The sequence below is a fragment of the Lissotriton helveticus genome, chromosome 7, assembly GCF_964261635.1.
Source record: "Lissotriton helveticus chromosome 7, aLisHel1.1, whole genome shotgun sequence".
Lineage (NCBI taxonomy): Eukaryota > Metazoa > Chordata > Amphibia > Caudata > Salamandridae > Lissotriton > Lissotriton helveticus.
In genome coordinates, this window is record NC_136068.1 from 1,432,216,629 (window position 1) to 1,432,238,715 (window position 22,087).

The window sequence follows — 22,087 nt, forward strand, 5'->3', positions numbered from 1 at the left end:
AACGCACATGGGTGCTGGAAATGGGAAAGGGTGGGTTATTAAAATATGTTTTAACTACACAATGAAAACACAGTACTTGCTTCAGCCAAACGTTGAACACATTGCTATTTGCACCATCTTAGTTCCTCATCCTTCTAAAGTTGATACATTGAAAACATCACACATTTTACTAAAACATTAAGGTCTTTGTATCTTTTTATTCCACATTTACAAGATCTCCAATTGTTGGGTACATCAAACGCTCTCTTTTCTTCAGCTTAAAAACAAGCCAATAGCTCTGGCTAAGCACTTGTAAGGTCCCAAAGACGAGACCTATTGGCTATGCCAATGCTTGTTTACCTGTGGTGTGCAGGGAACTAGTCTCACTATCAATGGGTGCTTTGAGTGGCCTTTGGCTCTCAAATGGGTCCCTCTGTCTGGTGAAACCCTGCTCCAGTCCAAAACAAGTAATAATCGTGTAGTTCCAGGAAGGCTGTCACAGGTACAGATTATCATTCCTTTTTGAAGACATGGGTCTCTTCTTTGCCATCTTACAAGTCATGTCAAAACAGAAGTTCTGGTGTCAGGGGTAGCCCTAACATCTTGTACTTAAAGGAGATAGGGGTGTGTGCTAGTGGCCAATGGGCTACTAGCCCCAACGGCTAATCTTCCCCTGAGGTAACCATATCCGAGAGGGGGGGGTGTGGGGGAGGGGTACATTTTTTTTTTACCCAGAACCCTCTATTCTACCTGTTTTGAAAATGGCAGAAGTCTTCCTTAGCAGTACAGACCAGGTAGCCCACCCTAAATGCGTGGCAAGCCATCTGAGGTGTACACCACCTGAATACCTAATTTTTCCACCTGCCAGGTGCAAATATGTCTGGGATAGAGGGAAGACTGTTTTCTCCTTTGGGAGTTGGACTGGTGCATATCACAGCTGGTGAAAGTTGTGAAGCTCACTAGCCATCCTAACAGGGAGGGAGGTGTGACCTCCTTCCCATCCAGGCCATTATTTCTGACTCCTAGAAGAGTTCACACCTGCTGGCAGGGGGTCAGATTCCTATCTTGGGGCAGCAGATGAGGGCTGCCAGCCAGAGCACTGGAAAGGCTGGGGCAACCTCTAAAGTAGCCACCTGGGTGCATGCCACATCGCCTTTAACTCAAGAATCGTGTCATAGGTGAGGAGGCATGTTGTTTGATACTAAACACAACATAATTTTGGAGTACCGTAATGGAGCTGATGACTTAGGGTTTGCCCGGGTGCCAGCCTATGTTATCCTATAGACCGCTGATCACTTATAGTAGCCTTTATTGGATAAGGCCATTATAGGGACATATAAGCTTGCATGTATGTGTCTACACCTAATATAATGCGCCCTGCCTCCTGGGCTTAGATGGTCATCTTTAAATGTGACTGGTATATATTAAAGATAGTGCATTGACTTTTCCACATATGGTGAGGACAAAGTCGAGTTCAAGCAGTTTTGACTGCTCTTTCAGTCTGCAATGACAGGTCTGCTGTCAGTAGTTTACTTGGGTCACTCAGAGTGGTACAAAACTGTGCTTCAGGCACTGGTGACCCCTTGACACCCATACCCTGGTACCACTGGTACCATATACTAGGGACTAATAAGGGTGCTATGGTTGTTGCCAATTGGAGTTGCCAATTCACATATGTCAATTTTAGAGCGAAAGCACTGGTACTGGGGCCTGAGCAGCAGGGTCCAGTGCACTTTTGTGTGTAGGGGAGGGGGGATGTCGACCATACAAAAATTGCACTTTCCTAAAGGCAAATTTCTTTAAGTGTCTAGTGTATTGTAATATATGTACCCAGGGCCTGTAAATGAAATTCTTACAAGTGGGCTGCAACACTCATCTCATTGTGCCATCCAATAAAGCACTTTAAAGTGTGTCTCAAGACCTGCATTGCAACCTGGGTGTGCATTTTTTAGCTGCCCTTTCGACCTGGCAAATAAACCTTTTACCGCGCCAAAACATTACTTTATAAGCAACCCCTAAAGTTGGCCCTAAATGCCTTTAGGACAGGGTACAAAGCATTTTACAAGTAGGACATGAATATTTAATATGTTAAAGTCATTTTTACTGTTGCAAGGTCTCACAGGGAAACACTGGGCTACATTATATAATGTTGATTTCAGGTGGGTAGCAGCTATAAAAAATATTTAGAGACTCATTTTAATAGTAATTTAAAATCCAATTGTTACGTTGGATTTGATATTGCTGTTTTGGAAAGTACACCTTTAGAAAGTTGAAATTTTCTTGCCTAAGACAAAAGAGCCTTTCTGCAAGTGTCCAGTGTCAAATGATAGCTGGTGGCTTCCCCGTGGTGAGATATGTATTGCTCCCGGACACTGGACCAAGGGCATGAACATAGGAAGGTATTTTTCTTTCTTGAAGATGGCCTGGGCCCAGTGTGCACCCCCTTCTGGTGCTCCAAAGCTACATTTTGGGGCCATATTGCCTCAGGATTCCTCAGCCCCTCTATTACTGAAAGCAGATGCCTGTTCTGCAACCTTAAACTGGTTTTACCAGTTCACTTATCGCCATCGGCCCTTTTAGGTCTTCACTGGATATCAGTCCAACCTCATTAACTCACAAGTTGGAGACTTGGTCCCAATTGACGAATATTATCTTTGATTGGCCCAACCCCTTGGTCATTGGGGAGACAACAAAGTGGTCCTCGATGCATATCTCGATCGCTCAACACCCCTTCTCTCACAATCCTCTGTCCTGCTTAATGCAAGCATGCTGCAACAATGGTTAAATTGTTGGGGCCTTGATGAGACCTGGTGAGTTAAACACGGGGAGAATATTTATTTTATTCCCAATCCACAAGCTTCATTCTTGCTTGGACAGATTTCTATGCTTGACACTTCTTCATACTTCAGTGACTTCTATCCAAAATCACTGTAGAGATATATTGGACCACAATCCTCTGGTAATGACAGTTGCGTAGGGTGTTCCACTTCATCCTAGCTCCATACTGAGATTCCACACTACACAATATAGTCTTACGCCAGATTTTACTCAATCACACTACTTCATTCTTTCAGGAAAATGCTGGAAGCTCCTCCTCCCCATAGATAGAATCGAACCATTTTAAAGTTGTTATGAAGGCACGTTGCATTCAAACAACAGTTTGGCGTCTATCGGGTGCCCACATGGGATATAGTGACAGCTGAAAGTGCGCTTCAAGGCTGAAGCAAACAGTCATTCATTTACCTCATAAATTAAATGAATTGCGATAAGTGTGCCGCTTATTATAACACGGTGGATCTCCTCAGTGTCCATGATTGTGCTGCCTACCTGGCTAGAGCCTATAACAAGGCATAATTTCGGTGAAACTAACTTCCTCTCATTTGCCCAACTCTGCCCCTCTTCTCATCTCGCTACTGAAGGGAGGTGAAGCCCATGCTTAGTTGGCCATTAATACAACTTTCCATGACTATTATAAAGAGATCTATTCAGACCTCCCTGCTAATGCTTGAGGACTTATTTCATCAGTTTGTTGCCCCCATTCTCCTACAATGGTTATCTCCAGAGGCTGAAATAAATTTGGATGCCTCTCTTTCCCCTCAGGAGATACTTTTGATACTGCAGGGCTTACCCCGGGACTAAGTTTCCGGCACTGACGGGCTGCTAGACGAATTCTATGTTCAGCTCACTCTGGTTTTGGCACCTAAACTGGTGGAACTGTATAATGCCATCTACTCTGCTGTGGCGCTCCCTCCTACATTAAATGCTGCACTCTTCTTTACTATCCTTAAGCCACAAAAAGAGCCAGCAGAATTGGCTTGCATCATCTGGTATCCATACTAAATACCAATTATAACATTTTGACTAAGCTGCTAACAAGTCACTTACTCCTGGAACTCCCAGCTATAATACATGAAGACCAAGTGGGCTTTGTCTTGGGCTGTTTGCGACTAGTAAAATGTAATTTTCTATGTACAAACCCTATTTTGCGGGTAGGTAACCTATTAACGACTCAGAAAATAGGGTTTGCGAGTTGCTATTAGGAATGGCATGCCAAGGGCGTCTCTTTCAAATAGTAGGTTCCAGGGGGATGTACAATTGTTTTGCGACCAGAATGCGGTCGCAAAACGATCGCAGTTTACCGCTTATCGTCAATTGGGACCCATATGTTAACTGGTCAGTATAGGGAGCGTAAATTACACCCAAGCTGCAGATGTAGCCCTTAACCCGTTCCGGATGTATAGCCTGTATGAAGAGGTACACGTCAGGGTTGTCCCATCGCCCTTACTTTTTAAGTTTCGCCTATTATCATTCGCTTGCGAATGATAATAGGCGAAAATTCAAGGGCTCGATCGACTCGTCAAACCACTGCGGTTTTTGCACAGTGCATGTGAGTCACGTGACCACAAAAGCGGGTCACGTGACCACACAAGCACGCGCATCTCCCTAATCCGCCTGCCACACTTCTCCTCCCCTCGCTCGCATTCCCGCCCCCTCACCAGGCTCTCCCGTCCCCATCCGGCTTCCCTCCGCGCATCTCTCTAATCCGCCTGCCACACTTCTCCTCCCCTCGCTCGCATTCCCGCCCCCCCACCAGGCTCTCCATTGGTCATTGGTATCATGGAGCATTAGAAAACGTTTACTAGACTCCTGTTCTACCTGTGAGTTTATTTATTCCAGTAAACACATAGGGCGATACATAAACTGAAATCTGCTACTTCTTTGGCTCCAACAGTCGCCTCAGTGGTGGGTTTCGATTAATCAGCCAGCGCTTTATGAGCCTCGGGTTTGCACGAAGTAAAGCACTACAAAGCGCTGCAAGAAATGTGAAGAGGTGCGGCTGTGCAGATACATAAACTGAAATCTGCTACTTCTTTGGCTCCAACACTCGCCTCAGTGGTGGGTTTCGATTCATCAGCCAGCGCTTTATGAGCCTCGGGTTTGCACGAAGTAAAGCACTACAAAGCACTGCAAGAAATGTGAAGAGGTGCGGCTGTGCAGATACAGTGGTGGGTTTCGATTCATCAGCCAGCGCTTTATGAGCCTCGGGTTTGCACGAAGTAAAGCACTACAAAGCGCTGCAAGAAATGTGAAGAGGTGCGGCTGTGCAGATACATAAACTCAAATCTGCTACTTCTTTGGCTCCAACACTCGCCTCAGTGGTGGGTTTCGATTCATCAGCCAGCGCTTTATGAGCCTCGGGTTTGCACGAAGTAAAGCACTACAAAGCGCTGCAAGAAATGTGAAGAGGTGCGGCTGTGCAGATACAGTGGTGGGTTTCGATTCATCAGCCAACGCTTTATGAGCCTCGGGTTTGCACGAAGTAAAGCACTACAAAGCGCTGCAAGAAATGTGAAGAGGTGCGGCTGTGCAGATACATAAACTGAAATCTGCTACTTCTTTGGCTCCAACACTCGCCTCAGTGGTGAGTTTCGATTCATCAGCCAGCGCTTTATGAGCCTCGGGTTTGCACGAAGTAAAGCACTACAAAGCGCTGCAAGAAATGTGAAGAGGTGTGGCTGTGCAGATTCATAAACTGAAATCTGCTACTTCTTTGGCTCCAACACTCGCCTCAGTGGTGAGTTTCGATTAATCAGCCAGCGCTTTATGAGCCTCGGGTTTGCACGAAGTAAAGCACTACAAAGCGCTGCAAGAAATGTGAAGAGGTGCGGCTGTGCAGAGTTCAAACGCTCTCGCTCGCATTCCCGCCCCCCCCCCACCAGGCTCTCCCGCCCCCATCCGGCTTCCCTCCGGCCATTTGCCAGCATTGCGAGGCCATTTGCCAGGAGCTCTCCCCCGCCCGCAGCTTGACAATGACTGAAGAGGGAACGGCGCGCGGCCCATAACGTCCTCCCAAGCTGTGTTAGCTGCACAAACACGGCATTCCAGGCCCGAGGCCAGCACACAGCCCCGTGCATGCACCGAGGTGCACAAACACGCATTCCAGGCCCGAGGCCAGCACACAGCCCTGTGCACACACCGCCACTGGTCCACAAACAGGCATTCCAGGCCCGAGGCCAGCACACTACCCAGTGCATGCACGAGGTGCACAAACACCCATTCCAGGCCCGAGGCCAGCACACAGCCCCGTGCACGCACCGAGGTGCACAAACACGCATTCCAGGCCCGAGGCCAGCACACAGCCCCGTGCACACACTGCCGCCACAGTGCAAGAGGCCGGGCCCTTGCTGCAAGCGGCACAGACACCCCCAATCTATCCTCTTATATCGTCACACTAACCAGTGTCCCAGAGACAGACGGATCAGACACCCAAGGGCGTCTCTTTCAAATAGTAGGTTCCAGGGGGATGTACAATTGTTTTGCGACCAGAATGCGGTCGCAAAACGATCGCAGTTTACCGCTTATCGTCAATTGGGACCCATATGTTAACTGGTCAGTATAGGGAGTGTAAATTACACCCAAGCTGCAGATGTAGCCCTTAACCCGTTCCGGATGTATAGCCTGTATGAAGAGGTACACGTCAGGGTTGTCCCATCGCCCTTACTTTTTAAGTTTCGCCTATTATCATTCGCTTGCGAATGATAATAGGCGAAAATTCAAGGGCTCGATCGACTCGTCAAACCACTGCGGTTTTTGCACAGTGCATGTGAGTCACGTGACCACAAAAGCGGGTCACGTGACCACACAAGCACGCGCATCTCCCTAATCCGCCTGCCACACTTCTCCTCCCCTCGCTCGCATTCCCGCCCCCTCACCAGGCTCTCCCGTCCCCATCCGGCTTCCCTCCGCGCATCTCTCTAATCCGCCTGCCACACTTCTCCTCCCCTCGCTCGCATTCCCGCCCCCCCACCAGGCTCTCCATTGGTCATTGGTATCATGGAGCATTAGAAAACGTTTACTAGACTCCTGTTCTACCTGTGAGTTTATTTATTCCAGTAAACACATAGGGCGATACATAAACTGAAATCTGCTACTTCTTTGGCTCCAACAGTCGCCTCAGTGGTGGGTTTCGATTAATCAGCCAGCGCTTTATGAGCCTCGGGTTTGCACGAAGTAAAGCACTACAAAGCGCTGCAAGAAATGTGAAGAGGTGCGGCTGTGCAGATACATAAACTGAAATCTGCTACTTCTTTGGCTCCAACACTCGCCTCAGTGGTGGGTTTCGATTCATCAGCCAGCGCTTTATGAGCCTCGGGTTTGCACGAAGTAAAGCACTACAAAGCGCTGCAAGAAATGTGAAGAGGTGCGGCTGTGCAGATACAGTGGTGGGTTTCGATTCATCAGCCAGCGCTTTATGAGCCTCGGGTTTGCACGAAGTAAAGCACTACAAAGCGCTGCAAGAAATGTGAAGAGGTGCGGCTGTGCAGATACATAAACTGAAATCTGCTACTTCTTTGGCTCCAACACTCGCCTCAGTGGTGGGTTTCGATTCATCAGCCAGCGCTTTATGAGCCTCGGGTTTGCACGAAGTAAAGCACTACAAAGCGCTGCAAGAAATGTGAAGAGGTGCGGCTGTGCAGATACAGTGGTGGGTTTCGATTCATCAGCCAGCGCTTTATGAGCCTCGGGTTTGCACGAAGTAAAGCACTACAAAGCGCTGCAAGAAATGTGAAGAGGTGCGGCTGTGCAGATACATAAACTCAAATCTGCTACTTCTTTGGCTCCAACACTCGCCTCAGTGGTGGGTTTCGATTCATCAGCCAGCGCTTTATGAGCCTCGGGTTTGCACGAAGTAAAGCACTACAAAGCGCTGCAAGAAATGTGAAGAGGTGCGGCTGTGCAGATACAGTGGTGGGTTTCGATTCATCAGCCAACGCTTTATGAGCCTCGGGTTTGCACGAAGTAAAGCACTACAAAGCGCTGCAAGAAATGTGAAGAGGTGCGGCTGTGCAGATACATAAACTGAAATCTGCTACTTCTTTGGCTCCAACACTCGCCTCAGTGGTGAGTTTCGATTCATCAGCCAGCGCTTTATGAGCCTCGGGTTTGCACGAAGTAAAGCACTACAAAGCGCTGCAAGAAATGTGAAGAGGTGCGGCTGTGCAGATACATAAACTGAAATCTGCTACTTCTTTGGCTCCAACACTCGCCTCAGTGGTGAGTTTCGATTAATCAGCCAGCGCTTTATGAGCCTCGGGTTTGCACGAAGTAAAGCACTACAAAGCGCTGCAAGAAATGTGAAGAGGTGCGGCTGTGCAGAGTTCAAACGCTCTCGCTCCCATTCCCGCCCCCCCCCCACCAGGCTCTCCCGCCCCCATCCGGCTTCCCTCCGGCCATTTGCCAGCATTGCGAGGCCATTTGCCAGGAGCTCTCCCCCGCCCGCAGCTTGACAATGACTGAAGAGGGAACGGCGCGCGGCCCATAACGTCCTCCCAAGCTGTGTTAGCTGCACAAACACGGCATTCCAGGCCCGAGGCCAGCACACAGCCCCGTGCATGCACCGAGGTGCACAAACACGCATTCCAGGCCCGAGGCCAGCACACAGCCCTGTGCACACACCGCCACTGGTCCACAAACAGGCATTCCAGGCCCGAGGCCAGCACACTACCCAGTGCATGCACGAGGTGCACAAACACCCATTCCAGGCCCGAGGCCAGCACACAGCCCCGTGCACGCACCGAGGTGCACAAACACGCATTCCAGGCCCGAGGCCAGCACACAGCCCCGTGCACACACTGCCGCCACAGTGCAAGAGGCCGGGCCCTTGCTGCAAGCGGCACAGACACCCCCAATCTATCCTCTTATATCGTCACACTAACCAGTGTCCCAGAGACAGACGGATCAGACACCCCTCAATCTACAATCTTACGTCTTCACACTAGCCATGGTCCCGGAGACAAGCAGCTCAGACACCCCCATATGCCATCTTACGTCGCCCCCAAACTCCCAGCTTATGTTGTCACAGTAGCCAGCGACCCAGAGACAGGCGGGTCAGACACCCCCAAACTTCAATCTTATATCGTCACACTAATCATCGTCCAGAGACAGTCGGATCAGACACCCCAATCTACCATTTTACGTCGTCACACTAACCAGCGTCCCAGAGCAGTACAATACCAAGTCTATTGTGTGCCAAGGTGGTTGTGTGTACCCAGCTTTAGTGCGACACTTTTAAACTTGCATTTCACACCCAGGCGTCTGCGGGCCTCACCTGTCTTGCAAAGCAGTTTTACAACTAAAACCGCTTCTTGCCTCTATAGCATTTGCAGATGACGGAGGCAGGCCACAGCCTTCTCAGAAAGCGACAGTTCTTAAACACACAGATGGCATTTTTCTTTTCGACTGTGAGATGTGTAGCCACTGAGTAGTAAGAGGTTGGCACAGTACGTACCCCCACCCCTTAAACAAGCACTGGCGTTGCCAATAAGTTTCGCATTTGGAAAGTTGGAGCTATTGGTTTTGTAAATGACATTTTATATTTATATATTGTTATTGACAATGCCAATAACGATCTATAAATATAAAATGTCATTTACAAAACCAATAGCTCCAACTTTCCAAATGCGAAACCTATTGGCAACGCCAGTGCTTGTTGCCAAGGCATTTGAACCATAGGCTACATGCCTACACTTATTAGAATCCACCTGGGGGCTTATCGGTATAGGGCAACGCACATTCTGTATTACTATATATCGATGACCTCCCCCTGTATGTTTGTGACAAGAATATTGACTTAGCCACAGTTGTGCAGGTTCTATCCGACTTTGCAACCCTATCGAGTCTCATGGTGAAGTGGATCACGTCCTGCATCTTCCTACTGCAGCAACTGAGTAGGCCTCCTCTTCATCCATTATTGGATCATAGGAGCTGATCTGAAGCAACTTTGTTTCGATTCTTGTGGCTCCACATATATCATGCCCCTACTGACCTATGAAATGTGACCCTGAGCAGAGTGATATGTGGGCTTTAAACACAGATTAAATTATGGTTTCTCTACACCTGTTGGTAATGGGCTAGGTGGCACTGGTAAAGATGTTGTCATTACCCCATCTCCTTTATTATTTCACTAACCTCCCGCTCTTACTCCCATGCTCCCTCTTTAGTGACATTGATAGGTGGAACTGGACAGTGCCGTGTCACGCTCGGCACATTGCAACTTCCAGTATCTGTGGGAGGATTGGCCCTCCCGGACTTCGAACACTATTACCTAGCGGAAAATCTCGAGTGGTTGGCTCAGTGGCTGTCTGAACTTGGTCTTTACGAGGTGAGCCTCACAATGGTAGACTACTAGAATGGTCTTGTGACGATCTTCTATCCTCCCACTCCTGCCTGGATGCTCAGGCCAAATGTGCTGCTTCAGTTGGCACAGCCCTGTTTAGCAAGGACAAATAGTTTGACGGGCTAGGTGATGGCATTCACACTGGCTATTCTTTTGCTGGGCCTACCGACAACAACAGGATGACTGCAAGGAGGACATCTAAGACCCTGGCATAATGCGGGTCTTTTTACTCTTGGAGGCCTATTTTTTAATGGAGAGGTAATGGACTTTCAGACCCTAGTGGCGGAGTGTGATCTCACGCCCGGACAATTTCAGATGTATAACCGCATTGTATGCTCCTTCTCCACGATTCTCGACACTAGGCCTCAGTTATCCCACACACAAGAGGTATACCAAAAACTATACACAGTGGGAACTTGAGGGAAACTAGTGAGATGGATTTATAGAGCCTTTTTATAACAAATCAATAGCTCTGGCATATCTCTTCGTGTTGCCCAAGAGGCTAAATTAGCCGTACCACTCCATGCGAAGGAATGGGCAATGGCTTTGGATTATCCACAAAAGGTATCTAGGGTGGGGGCTGTTTTAAATACATCCAATTTAACATTTTAAATAGAACTTACCTTACACCAGCCCTTATTAACTGGATAGTTTCTGGTTCAACAGCAACTTGCCCACAATGCCGTGTTCTGGAGGCAGACTTCCTCCATAAGTTGTGGGGGCTGCCCCTTGTTGCAACCTTATTGGTTCCAGGTGCTACAAGTATTGTCAAATACAACTGGCCTGTTGGTCCTAGAGACCTCTAATGCAGTACTCGTAGGCTTGTTTTCTTATCCAAAATTGAAGCCGCATGCACTTCCGTTTGTAGACTTTGCTCTTGCTTAGCCAAACTAGCGATCACGATGCATTGGAAATGGCCCAAGTCCCCCACCTTAACATACTGGGCATGAGCAGTTGTCGTTTAAGCTGGACAGAAGGCATGCTGGTATATACTGATGAGCGGGCAGGTCTACAGGAATATTTTACTGCCCAGGCCTAGGAAATGTTACTGGAGAGTTCAAGAAGCAGACTAAAATGATACATGCCCACCATGATGTACCACTGACCCAAACTTCTAGACCTATAGGTGCATGGAGTAAACTATTTTACCCGCTGGCTGATTGGGATGCGACACGTTACATGAGGGACCTTCTTTGGCCCCTATCTTCCATTGCAGCAGGGGAGTGCTTTAAGTAGACACATGCTGGGTTGATAGGCCAGCTGCTTATTATCCTGAATGATTCTGTAATGTAAATTGTAGACTACGCAGTTTGCCAGACATTATCTATATGTGATAACTCTGTGCCGCACTCAAATTATGTCTATGCGGCCTGTAATATGCTTGTACTTCAATGAAAACATTTGCAAAAAAATAAAAAGTGAAAAATTGAGTCACTAGTGCTTTTCTTGATGCTGCTAAGAATCATATTTGTCTGTGATGTGCGTTAAAACTAAAACAAGTTTTAATACCTGTTCTACATGCACCTGCCTGCAAGGAAGTATTTGCACTGTTTTATTAAAATTAACGTAATTTGTAAATAGATTTTTTTTCATTTTCAATTTTTATTGCAACCATATGGTCACCACCTTTAGGAGAGTAGCGTGTTTTTCCTTTTTTATTTGCTTGCTTTTGTGGTCTGGCTTGACAGGGCAGCTGTTGCCAGACAATTATGTCAGAATACCAGGAGAGGTACTTTAACTCCGCCCACATGCTGGGAGTCAAGAGTACGTAATTTGATTGGGCAGAGGTTGTGTGCTTCCACAAAAAAGTTCTTCCTCTGCACACACCTGTGACCCGCACAGCTGTGATCATTTTGTTTATTTATTCAGCTACCTACGGTTTAACTTTCTAGGGCAAACATATGCTTTTAATATAGCCTTATAGCTCACAGACGAGGGCTATACTGGGTGTTAAAGGCCCTGAACCTGAGTTATACGCCAGAACCGCCGGTGAGGGCCTATAATGAGGGTGAGGCAGAAGGGCTATAAGCCTATTAGAGCTTTCCACCTACTAAGGGTAGAACGTTCTCAATTAAAAAGGAAGAAATATTAAAACCAATAAAGGAATGTTGGAACTCTGGGCTTATACCAGCCGCTGTAAACCCGGAGCTACTCCATTGACTTCAGTAGAGTTCACAACATTCCAATGTACTAAATTATCTTAGATTACTATATAATTTATGGTGTTTTTCATTGGCAACAGCATAGATGGAAAGAGGGCAGTCATTAATTTACATGCATTTTTAGGTCAGGCTTGACAGTGCAATCACCGATCTACAGTTCTTTGCTTCTACATAAATGCATTTCCATTCCCACGCTATCTACTTGTTCTACGTCACATTAAAACACAACATTCTTTTTAAAGCCAGACCTACTGGCATTCAAATGCTTGTTATTTTTCTGGTACATGATTTCAACAAAAACATAAGAAATAACCATTGCAAAAGAATGGCAAGACCATACCTGGTTAATTTGGTAAAGTTGGTTTATTCTTGTTGAGATTTACTTATCAAACTGTTGATTCTTGAAAAGGTCTTTGCATATTCTGCATACATATTTAACCTCATAAAATTATGTTAATTCTATTGTGCTTAATTTATCTTCGGATATAACATTTGTATTTTATAAACGATTATATTTATATGGTGATCAGATACTGTTTTTTATTTGAAATACTAATTAAAAAGTTGGAAGAAAAAAAGGTGTTCAAAGCCAGTCCAATACTTTGTGTGGTTTCTTGCTATTATAAATAATAGCATCTTGAAAACGTTTCGAGGTCAGTCATGTTTATCTCTCATACTGAGATAATTCAGCTGACTACTCAGTGTTGGATAAATAAGAAAGAATAGATTCCAACTAATTTTCTAATTCTAATTTTGAGACTGATGAACGTCTTATTTGGACAGCCTAAAACATTGCATTTATTCTCAAATGTACCTTAGAATCAATATTGATTCCACGTGGTTGGGTGGCAGGTGGAGTAGCGTGACTCGAAGCTTTTTTTCTGCATTTACTATCTATATTTCACTGCTAGTAATCTTCTTTACTGTGATACATTGTTTTTTCATCATTAGGTTTCGCCTCGCCGAAAGCTGCGCAGCAGACTTTCGCGCAGGCGAAATCTTATGAGTTACAGTATGGATGTTTGTGCCGCCTCTCTGTTCCATTGGCTAGCTCCATAAATGGTGGCTAGCCATTGGAACAGAGATCTGTCCGTCATGGCCGGACCAGATTCGTGGGCGTTCCCGACAGTTTTTCGCATTTTGCCCACGTCATGCGGCTGTGGGCGTGTTTATTTTTTTTTGGGGGGGAGTTTTTTTTTTGGTCATTCCGCCGAAAGCCGCCCGAAGAAGTCGTCCTTGGTGAGTGCTTGCTGTCCTGTCTTCCCCCGCCCCCCCCTCCCGCTGTCCGTGTGACCGTTACCGACCCCCCTCCTGCTGTCCATGTGTGCCCGTCCTTCCCCCCCCTCCCGCTGTCCGTGTGCCCGCCCCCCCTCCCGCTGTCCCCCTCAAGCGGACACTAAACACCCCCTTCCCCGCCAAGCAAGACATATTGCTTTCGATGGCTCTCTTTTCCTTCGCTGGCCTCGCGCCTGAGAGGGTGGGTGGACGGGGCTGGCACGGGCAGCCTGAATGCGCGCTGATGAGGTAGCTGAGCGGGTTAAGGTTTTCCTGGAGAGATCTGCTTATCACTTGGTCGAATCGCTGGGAAAGTGTGTCCGGGAGGCAATACAATTAGCGTTTTGTTAGTCGGCTTATTGTAGCCATTGTTGTTAACAGCGTTTAGAGGCACGGTGACAGCTTTACATATGGTGTGTTTGCATATTGATAAATCTTCAGAAATATACAAGCGCCTCTTTCTGCACCCTTCCACCCGTAACTTCCTTTGCGGCACCCAGTAAGCTGGTGTCCCTTCTGACTGGATCTACCCAGGTGGAGTTGGGGTTTACGAATGTTTTGCCTGGTGGGGCGGAGTAAAACTCGTCATCTCCCCCGCACTCCTTTCCGCCTCTCTTGTAAGCTTACACTTCGCCAACAGTTTATTCTTACCCCAGTGGCCTCTGTTCATTAATCTCGTCCCCTCCCTTTACTGTCCTCTCTTCTTTCCCTGGTGATCTCATCCTTTCCTGTCTGTCTTCACTCCGTCCCCATCCTATGCCAGCCGTTGGCTCTCTTCTCTCGTCCTCTTTCCTATCTGTCCCTCGCGTCTTCTTCACCCATAAGACTCCCTCCCCAGCTCCTCCCCCATTCATCAGTCCCGTTCACACTTTTTTAAATGTCCTCCTACCTTCCCTCTCTTCTGCCCTCACTCACACCTCTGCCCCAGCCGTCCCCTCTCGCGTTTCACCTCTATTTCCTCATTGGTTCCTCGCTCTGCCTTTCCCTCTCTTTCTTCTCCTCGCACCCTGACCAGCTCAACCTCCTCCATTCGCCGTCCCTCTTGCCCGCTCACCGTTGTCCTCACACACCCCTCTCGATTTCGGATGCCCCCTCCTTTCCTTTCTCCCTCCCATCCTCTCACATCCTCCATTGATACATTGTACTCGCCCTATCTTTCTTTTGCTTTCCTCTTCCAAATCTACCTCTTGCCCTCTCGGCTCATTCCATGACCCGCCGCTACCCCTTTACTCCGTCCCCTTTCTCTCTCTCTCTCTCTCTCCCTCTCTCTTGTGCTTTCTCCACATCTTTCCCTCTCAGCTTTCTTTCTTCCCTCTTACAGTTTCGGTTTCTCTCGTTCTCTCACTCTCTCTCCCCTCCTGCCGTCTCTTTTCCTCTCACCCCTCCTCTTTCCTCGCTCAATCTGTGCCCCTCGTGTCTGCTCTCTCTGGTCACCAGAAGAGACAGCGCCTCCCACCGCCGCAAAAACGCCCACCATAGAAAGAGCGCAAGGGACAGGAAACGAATAAACAAGGGAAGGAAAGACACACAACCAAGAGTGGAACACTTAAAGCTGCTCCAGAGAGGGGGAGCCGAGCAGGTCCTCCTGGAAATGTACATATGTAGAGACACTTCCCCGGGAAGGCCCCCCCCCCGATCAGACCCTTTCAATTATTCAATAACTAGAGCAGACCAAGTGACTGCCAGGTGCAATACATCAGGCTTAGGAAGGGCTTTCATTAGATTCGGAGAGATTTACGCTGCTCTCTCCCTCCGTCCCTCCGCCCTCACTCCTGGAGCTCCCGCCAGCCCCTCTGTGGCCATTGGCGCCCATTGACCTTGGTGCTCCTCATGCCAGCTGTGTGTGCCAAGTACAGTGACTGTTCTCTTACAGTCTGCTTGCCTGAAATGCTTGTACCCCACTTTGAATTTGACCCTGGTTAAACCTTCACGTACATCTAGTTAAGAGTGCGCCATGAAGCTGTCATTAGCGGGCAGAATGTTTGGCGCTACAATATTTTTAAAAAACGGAATACTTCGAAAAATGAAATAATTCCTTTAGACACAGTTCTTGCAGCCAGCAGGGTCCCTTCAGCTGGCCTAGTTATCACACGGTCCCAGGCCGAGCGGTGGCGGAAGCCCCTGCCCAGGCCTGGTGGGTAGGATTGGTGCTGAGCCCAGGAAGCTTCTACACTGATCAGGAAGTGGGCACCCTGCTGCTTATCCATGGATCGCCATGTATCCCACCCACAGCCCACTCCGCACGCGCACACGCTCTTAATAGATATTATGTGTACACACGCCCAACTCAATGTGTTATTTTAAAAGAGCTAATTTCTTGCACTGCATTAAAATGTAATTTTAAGAATAGCTATAATTATACACTATTTTCTAGTGGATCTAAAAACACGTGCACGCGTTTTCTTATTTTCCCATACAAGGATAGTGTGCTAAATGTATTTCTACGGGGGATTATTCCCTGACCCTGCTTACCCCTGCTTACAGCTGCGCGGTAAGTATACAAACATCACGTTTGTCCAGTGAGCCGTACTGGGGTCCCCGCCGCTGGGCGCACCTGAAGCCCCTGGGTGGTGCCCGTGCTGTAATGCACGGTAGTGGAAGTGTGTGTGTGTTGTGTGTGCCCGAGCTCTGCGGCGGCTGACTGTGCAACATCTCCTCTTCTCTTCTCTTCCTTTTCAGGATCAGGCTATTTTTGGTGCCTCTATCGCAGGCTCCGGTGAGCGTGAGATCATCGCCGTCCAATCCCGAGGCCGGCAGCTCGCCCCAGCCCGGGAAGCATGCATTCTTTACAGTGTGCAGCTGCCTGCAAATGTGTACTCATTACAGAGCGTTGGTGCACAGTCCTCAACTTATTTTCTGTACTGTGTGTGTTGGGGCTCTGTGTGTGTTGGGGCTCTGTGTGTGATTGGGCTCTGTGTGTGATGGGGCTCTGTGTGTGATGGGGCTCTGTGTGTGATGGGGCTCTGTGTGTGTTGGGGCTCCGTCTGTGTTGGGGCTCTGTCTGTGTTGGGGCTCTGTATGTGTGGCTAGCTTATTTTGTAGGTGGCTCTATGTGTGGGTGGCTCTGTGTGTGTGTGGGTGGCTCTGTGTGTGTGTGGGTGGCTCTCTATGTGTGTGTGCGTGTGGGTGCAAATGCAATAGGTCTCGCATTTGCGAGAGATTAAGCTATTGGCATTGTAAATGACAATGCCATTTATTTATCTGTTTTCAAAACCAACACATAAATAAAAAAATTGTCATTTACAATGACAATAGCTCTAACTTTTACAAAGGCGAAACTGTTGCATTGTAAATGCTTGTTTCCTTGAGTCTTCACCCAGGAAACAGGCAAATAATTAACTTGCCCAGAAAAACAGAAAAGCAACTTACTCTGTACATCCCTAGTGGATGTGGCTATATGCTTATGATTTTACACCTCTTCCTTTTTCCCCACGGTGTATCTTCGCTTGGCAGGTGATTAATATTTTGGGAAGGTCTACACTAGGGAAGGGAGTTTTGTAAGCACTGTGATAAAGAAGGCATGTCTCGTGGTAATAAACACAAAATTAACATTGCCAACTCTTGGGTCCTCAAGAATATATTTACGCTAGCTATCGCTGTAGCTAACATTACTATTAAAGTCACAGCTTCAGATTATATTTCCCTTTTAAAATCCCAGCAGTCAATGAAACAATGTAGTGATCCGCACCATCGCACTCCAATGCATTCTCGCGCATATGCGCAGTGTCTCGGCAGACGCCTCACTGTAGGAGAAGCTGTACTCCATTAAGTGGAAGCCCATGATGTCGCATCTCTGTGCGTGCTCGTTTGTTTTAAAAATTGCTAGCAAAGTTGTACAGTGTTATTTATGTCTGGAAAAATACCCTTTTAAGCTAAGGAGCATTAGATAGAACAGCCTACAAGATATGTGATATATTTACTTTAAGTATCTAATGGGCTGTGTTTCATTATGCCACATATTTCCGTAATAGACTAAACTGTAGGTGCTAATGTAATTTAAGTCAGTCCGTCAATTCTTACACGGATGTATTAATTCCTGGTAGCTTCCAGAAGCCAGTGTTTTCTCATGGAAAAGTACACATTTGCCCCAAGTGCTTTCATAAGGGAGCTGCATTGGATGTTTTTTTTTTACTTCCTAAGGTGTGGCCTTGTTTGCTCTTGCATTATCTGAAATTGGATCTTTATCCTACTCAGTGGTCTTAACTCTCCTTCTCATGCTCACCCACCCCACCCACATCCTCCATGCATGAGCCAGTAGAATCAGTGCCTGATCTGGGCTAGTCTGCACAGTGATAGGTCTGGTGCAACTAGGCCTTCCCATTCGCATCTTTCCTAACAACCCAGATGCCATTCTGAGGGCAGGTGAGCTCATGCAAGTTTTGAAGTCGCTTTCCCACTGGATAATTTCCCATAGTGGTTAATGGTAGTCTATGCCAGCTCATATTGTTATGCGACCACAAGTGATCTACAGAAAGCTATTCTTCATGACTTTCATTGATGCTCTCACACCACATTTGTGTGGTTTCTCATGCTAGGTGTTATAAGGCACCTACATTTCAGGTTGTGCAGGTCTGTGACCATATTGAAAAACTTTGCATTACTAGAAAGTAGTAGGGCAAAGCTAGTCACCCCGTTTCTGTGGCCTGTGTAAAAAGGAAAGATCCAAACTAAAGTTTGTACCCGGCATGAAATTGAGCAAACTAATTCCCCACTACTGTTAGTCTGTTTAAGTTTAGAAAATGGAGAAAATATATTTTCGCCACTTTTCAAATCTAGAATAAGACTGCGTTTGAGGCAGAATGAGTCTTTCATATTCGCAGGTCGAGCCTGAACAGCGTATGCTATATTGGAGTATGGACTTGAAGCTCCGCCCACTCCCCGCCCATGTTTTTCATTGGCTTGTGTCTTTGCCGTTATAAAATGCTGGCTTCTAATTCGTTAATAGGCTTGTTAGTCCCTCCTTAGTGCCGCCTTGTCTTCATTTGTAACCTCCCATGAGGACTGCCTGGCCCTTTTACGTCTGAAGTTACATGGTATGTCTTATTTAATCAGTTAACACTATTTTCTTTAAAAGGTTTCTCCTACGTGCTTTCCTGCAACATTTAGCATGCCAAGTGCACTTTCACTTTCCAAGCAGCCTGGGACAATGGCGGCCACTTCTTTGAAATGAAATAGGTCTTGTATTTACAAAAGTTTGCGCTATTGGTATTGTAAATTACAATGCTTTTTATTTATGTGTTAATTATCAAAACAGATAAATAAAAGGCATTGTCATTTACAATACCAATAGCATAAACTCTCGCACATGCGAGACCTGTTGCATTGCAAATGCTTGTTACACTAAGCGGTCTATCTCCATAATTACAAGGTGAGAGATGAGTAGTCTCTGTTTATACTCGAGCAGGCGAGCCTCTGTGACGATTTGTTTATGGGACGAACCATGATAGAACTGCGGAAGGGAGGTGAGGGTGTGTTTTCATTTATAATGTAAAAAGTGAGTGGTCCGTGTTAGCATGATTGACCGCCTGGATTTATTTCCACGTCTTATGCTGCAGGGTCAGGGTATAGCTGAAGGTGGTGGGCGAGTCTATGGACTTTGGGGGAGTAGGAAACATGAATTACTATGGAACGTTCCGGCTTCCAGGTGAGCGTTTTTTTACCAATCCTTAATTTAATGACCGCGTTTTCTATGGGTATCCTGAACAACTCCCGCGCCTCACCTTTAAAATGCTATGTGAAATTCGTTGGCGCCATCAGTATTATTTTGGCTAGCTGTGCAAAAGTTATATGGCACTCTGTTGCTGTCACACCATTGTGTACATACCGCAATGTAATTACACTGTATGAGGTGAAGCGTGTACACAGTTGGAAAAAGGGAAGTGAGTCAGCGGGCCGATCCATATCTTTAAATACACAAAACTTGTTCCCGCTCAGTGTTAAGGTGACATTGCAAACACAATTGCAGCGTTAAAATATTGCTTACCATATCCTGACAGGTGGCACATTTACAGTATTATCGATTCCTTCCTAATGTTCAGCGTAAAGGCTGGGGGTGGAGAAACGCAGCTTTAAAATAGAGAACAGCTTGTTTGTCTTGCTTTTTAAACGGCTCGGGGAATGTCGACCTGGCCTCTCTGTGTACTTAGTGTTTGGGAGTGGAAACGTGAGTTGGCCAGGCTTCTTTTTCACCACCCCTCACTCCTGGCTACTCGTGTGAGGGAAGTAGGGCTCCTCCCTCCTAGTGGGGTAGAAAGGGTGCCGTGGAACTCATGCATACACCACATGCTTGCTATATTGTGAACAGAATGTCCTAGCTGCCAAGTTTTCAGAGTGCTAATGTGTGTAACATGTTTCTAGTGTGCTTATGCGTGGCATTTTAATGATGTGTTTCTCGGACAGGAGTTTGCCTTGAATAAATGGAAAGACGATCACAATCCTTCGATTTGAATAAGGGCTATTATTACCTAAAGCATAGACACACTGACAAAACACTTACACATGCAGCATGATTTGCAACATTTTAACAAAACCACAACATCAATAACTGCACAAAAATGGAAAAAATCTAATACAAACTTAAAAAGTTAACAGGGAAAATTATATTGTCCCAAAAACGGAGCCCTCTCCTAAACTTTAGCCCATGGAGAGGGGATCCCGCCCTGTGTAGTATGATGAGCTAGGTGAGCCGGATAGTCTTTCACTATCGGTGGACAAAGATTAACCACGATTTAAGTGGAAAAAAAGGAATAACCTGACAACTGTTGGCCCCCTGTGGCCTGACACAAGCTACACCTGATTCTCCAAGGTCCAAATTTGCCCTAATTTCTGAATTACACCCTATATCACACCAAGGGGTTGTGCGTATCACTGCCTAATGCCCAGTGATCCAAGCGGAGAGAAAAAGGGAACACCTCTCACTTCTTTTAGATGCTACCAATGTGGAATCCATAGCACTAAGAAAACTTTTGTGACAAAAAAAGAATTTTGCGATGTTAGCTCCTATGCGTCCCGGCTTGCCTCCATGCCCAACAGTCCAACCTATCCCTTATTGTCACCCAGGGACGAGTTGTATCATCTGATACATACCCAGTGGTACAAGCAATCCCTTACTAACACCTAGGGACGAGGCGTACCCTGTTCCACGCCTAAGGTCATGCTATCCCTTACACCCAGGGCCGAGGCTTACCTTGTGCTCCACAACCAAAGTCAGGTAGCTAGCTTTACCTTCTTCTAGCGTGCTGATTGAGGAAAAACACTATTGATCTGCGCACTTGTCTTAATTTGCCATACTCCACATGTTGAGACTGAGGATGAGATGTAGTCTCTTACCCTATGACGTCTGTCCCCAAATGGACCTCTGCCCCGTTGATTCAGCAGAACGTCTAATTAATTTTGGCGTCTGCTCACTGATCTTTTTTTTGCAGATGTGAATTAGTGTGGGCCGGAGTCCTTCTTTCAACTACAGTTGGGCTCGATAAACCAATCTCTTCTGGGTGGCTTGCCAAAATGTTGCTCAGATATCCGCCTACCTTGAATAAATTGGCAAAACAGAAACAAGTTGGTTTTAACGGTTTAAACGCTGTAGCCGGGAGAGCCTTGACTGACTGCGTCTGCTGAAAGTCTCTCGATGTATAATGTTTTTGGCCGCTCTTATATACAGTTCATAAGGTACAATATAGCAATTTTCTACATTCCAAAAAAGATTCTCAGTCAAAAATCAACAAATGCGGGCATCTGATAAGGACACAGCTGGCTCTCGACCTTGGGGAGAGCTAGTGCGGGCATTGTGGCTGTGTCTAAATGTCCGTTATGAGGAGCGCGTGATCACTACTTGTGGTGTGTATGTTGTGTCCTGATTGGTTCAATACTGCTATCTACATGAGGTATTTAGCTTTGTGATATTTTGGGGAACATGACTCGGGTTGATGGGGTCACCTTGGGTGAATCCGACAGCAGTAATATGAGTTCATTGGAACTCCTGAAAATATTTTGGCAGTCACTGGTATAATTTCTATCGACATCCTTAACATTGTGCAAACAGTTGTCATAGCATACATTGACATTGTTCTTACTTGTATTGACACCGTTACGTTTGCTTTATTCAAATGTACATCAACATTGATTTTACTAGCAACTGTTTTGTCATTTGTGCATGGTTTATGGCATACATTGATCTCGTCATTGCATGTATCAGCGCCTCTGTCCTGTTACAGGTTATGAAACACACTGATATTACATTGACAGATATTGGCATGGTCCTGCAGGCACAGGTTATGTCATACATTGAGATTGCCTTTATTGGCATTGCCGTTGTCGGGCCTGCACATATTGTGTATTCGCCCATTCCAGCAGTTGTATGCACAACACTTTCCTGTGAGCAGAAAAAAGCGAACTTAATATATTGAGATGTCTTAAATTAGTAGAGAGAGGTGTAGAATGTAAAACTCATTTGTCCACCTTTCCTTCTCAAATTTCGGCAGTGGCAGCACACCAT

General features: G+C 46.6%; 1 protein-coding gene across 2 annotated transcripts in view; it reads left to right on the plus strand.

Annotated features, from left to right (window-relative positions):
* ABCC3 (ATP binding cassette subfamily C member 3) overlaps positions 1-22,087 on the plus strand; it is a 708,094-nt gene that overhangs the window by 145,180 nt on the left and 540,827 nt on the right. Inside the window, exon 1 of one of the 2 annotated variants that reach the window (XM_078654775.1) lies at positions 18,609-18,626. The exons of the other annotated variant lie outside the window; for it this stretch is intronic. Within the exon in view, the coding sequence (XP_078510901.1) occupies positions 18,624-18,626 (3 nt within the window). The 5' untranslated portion in view covers positions 18,609-18,623. Of the gene's footprint in view, positions 1-18,608; positions 18,627-22,087 lie in introns of those variants that run through there. 2 annotated transcript variants of the gene reach the window in all.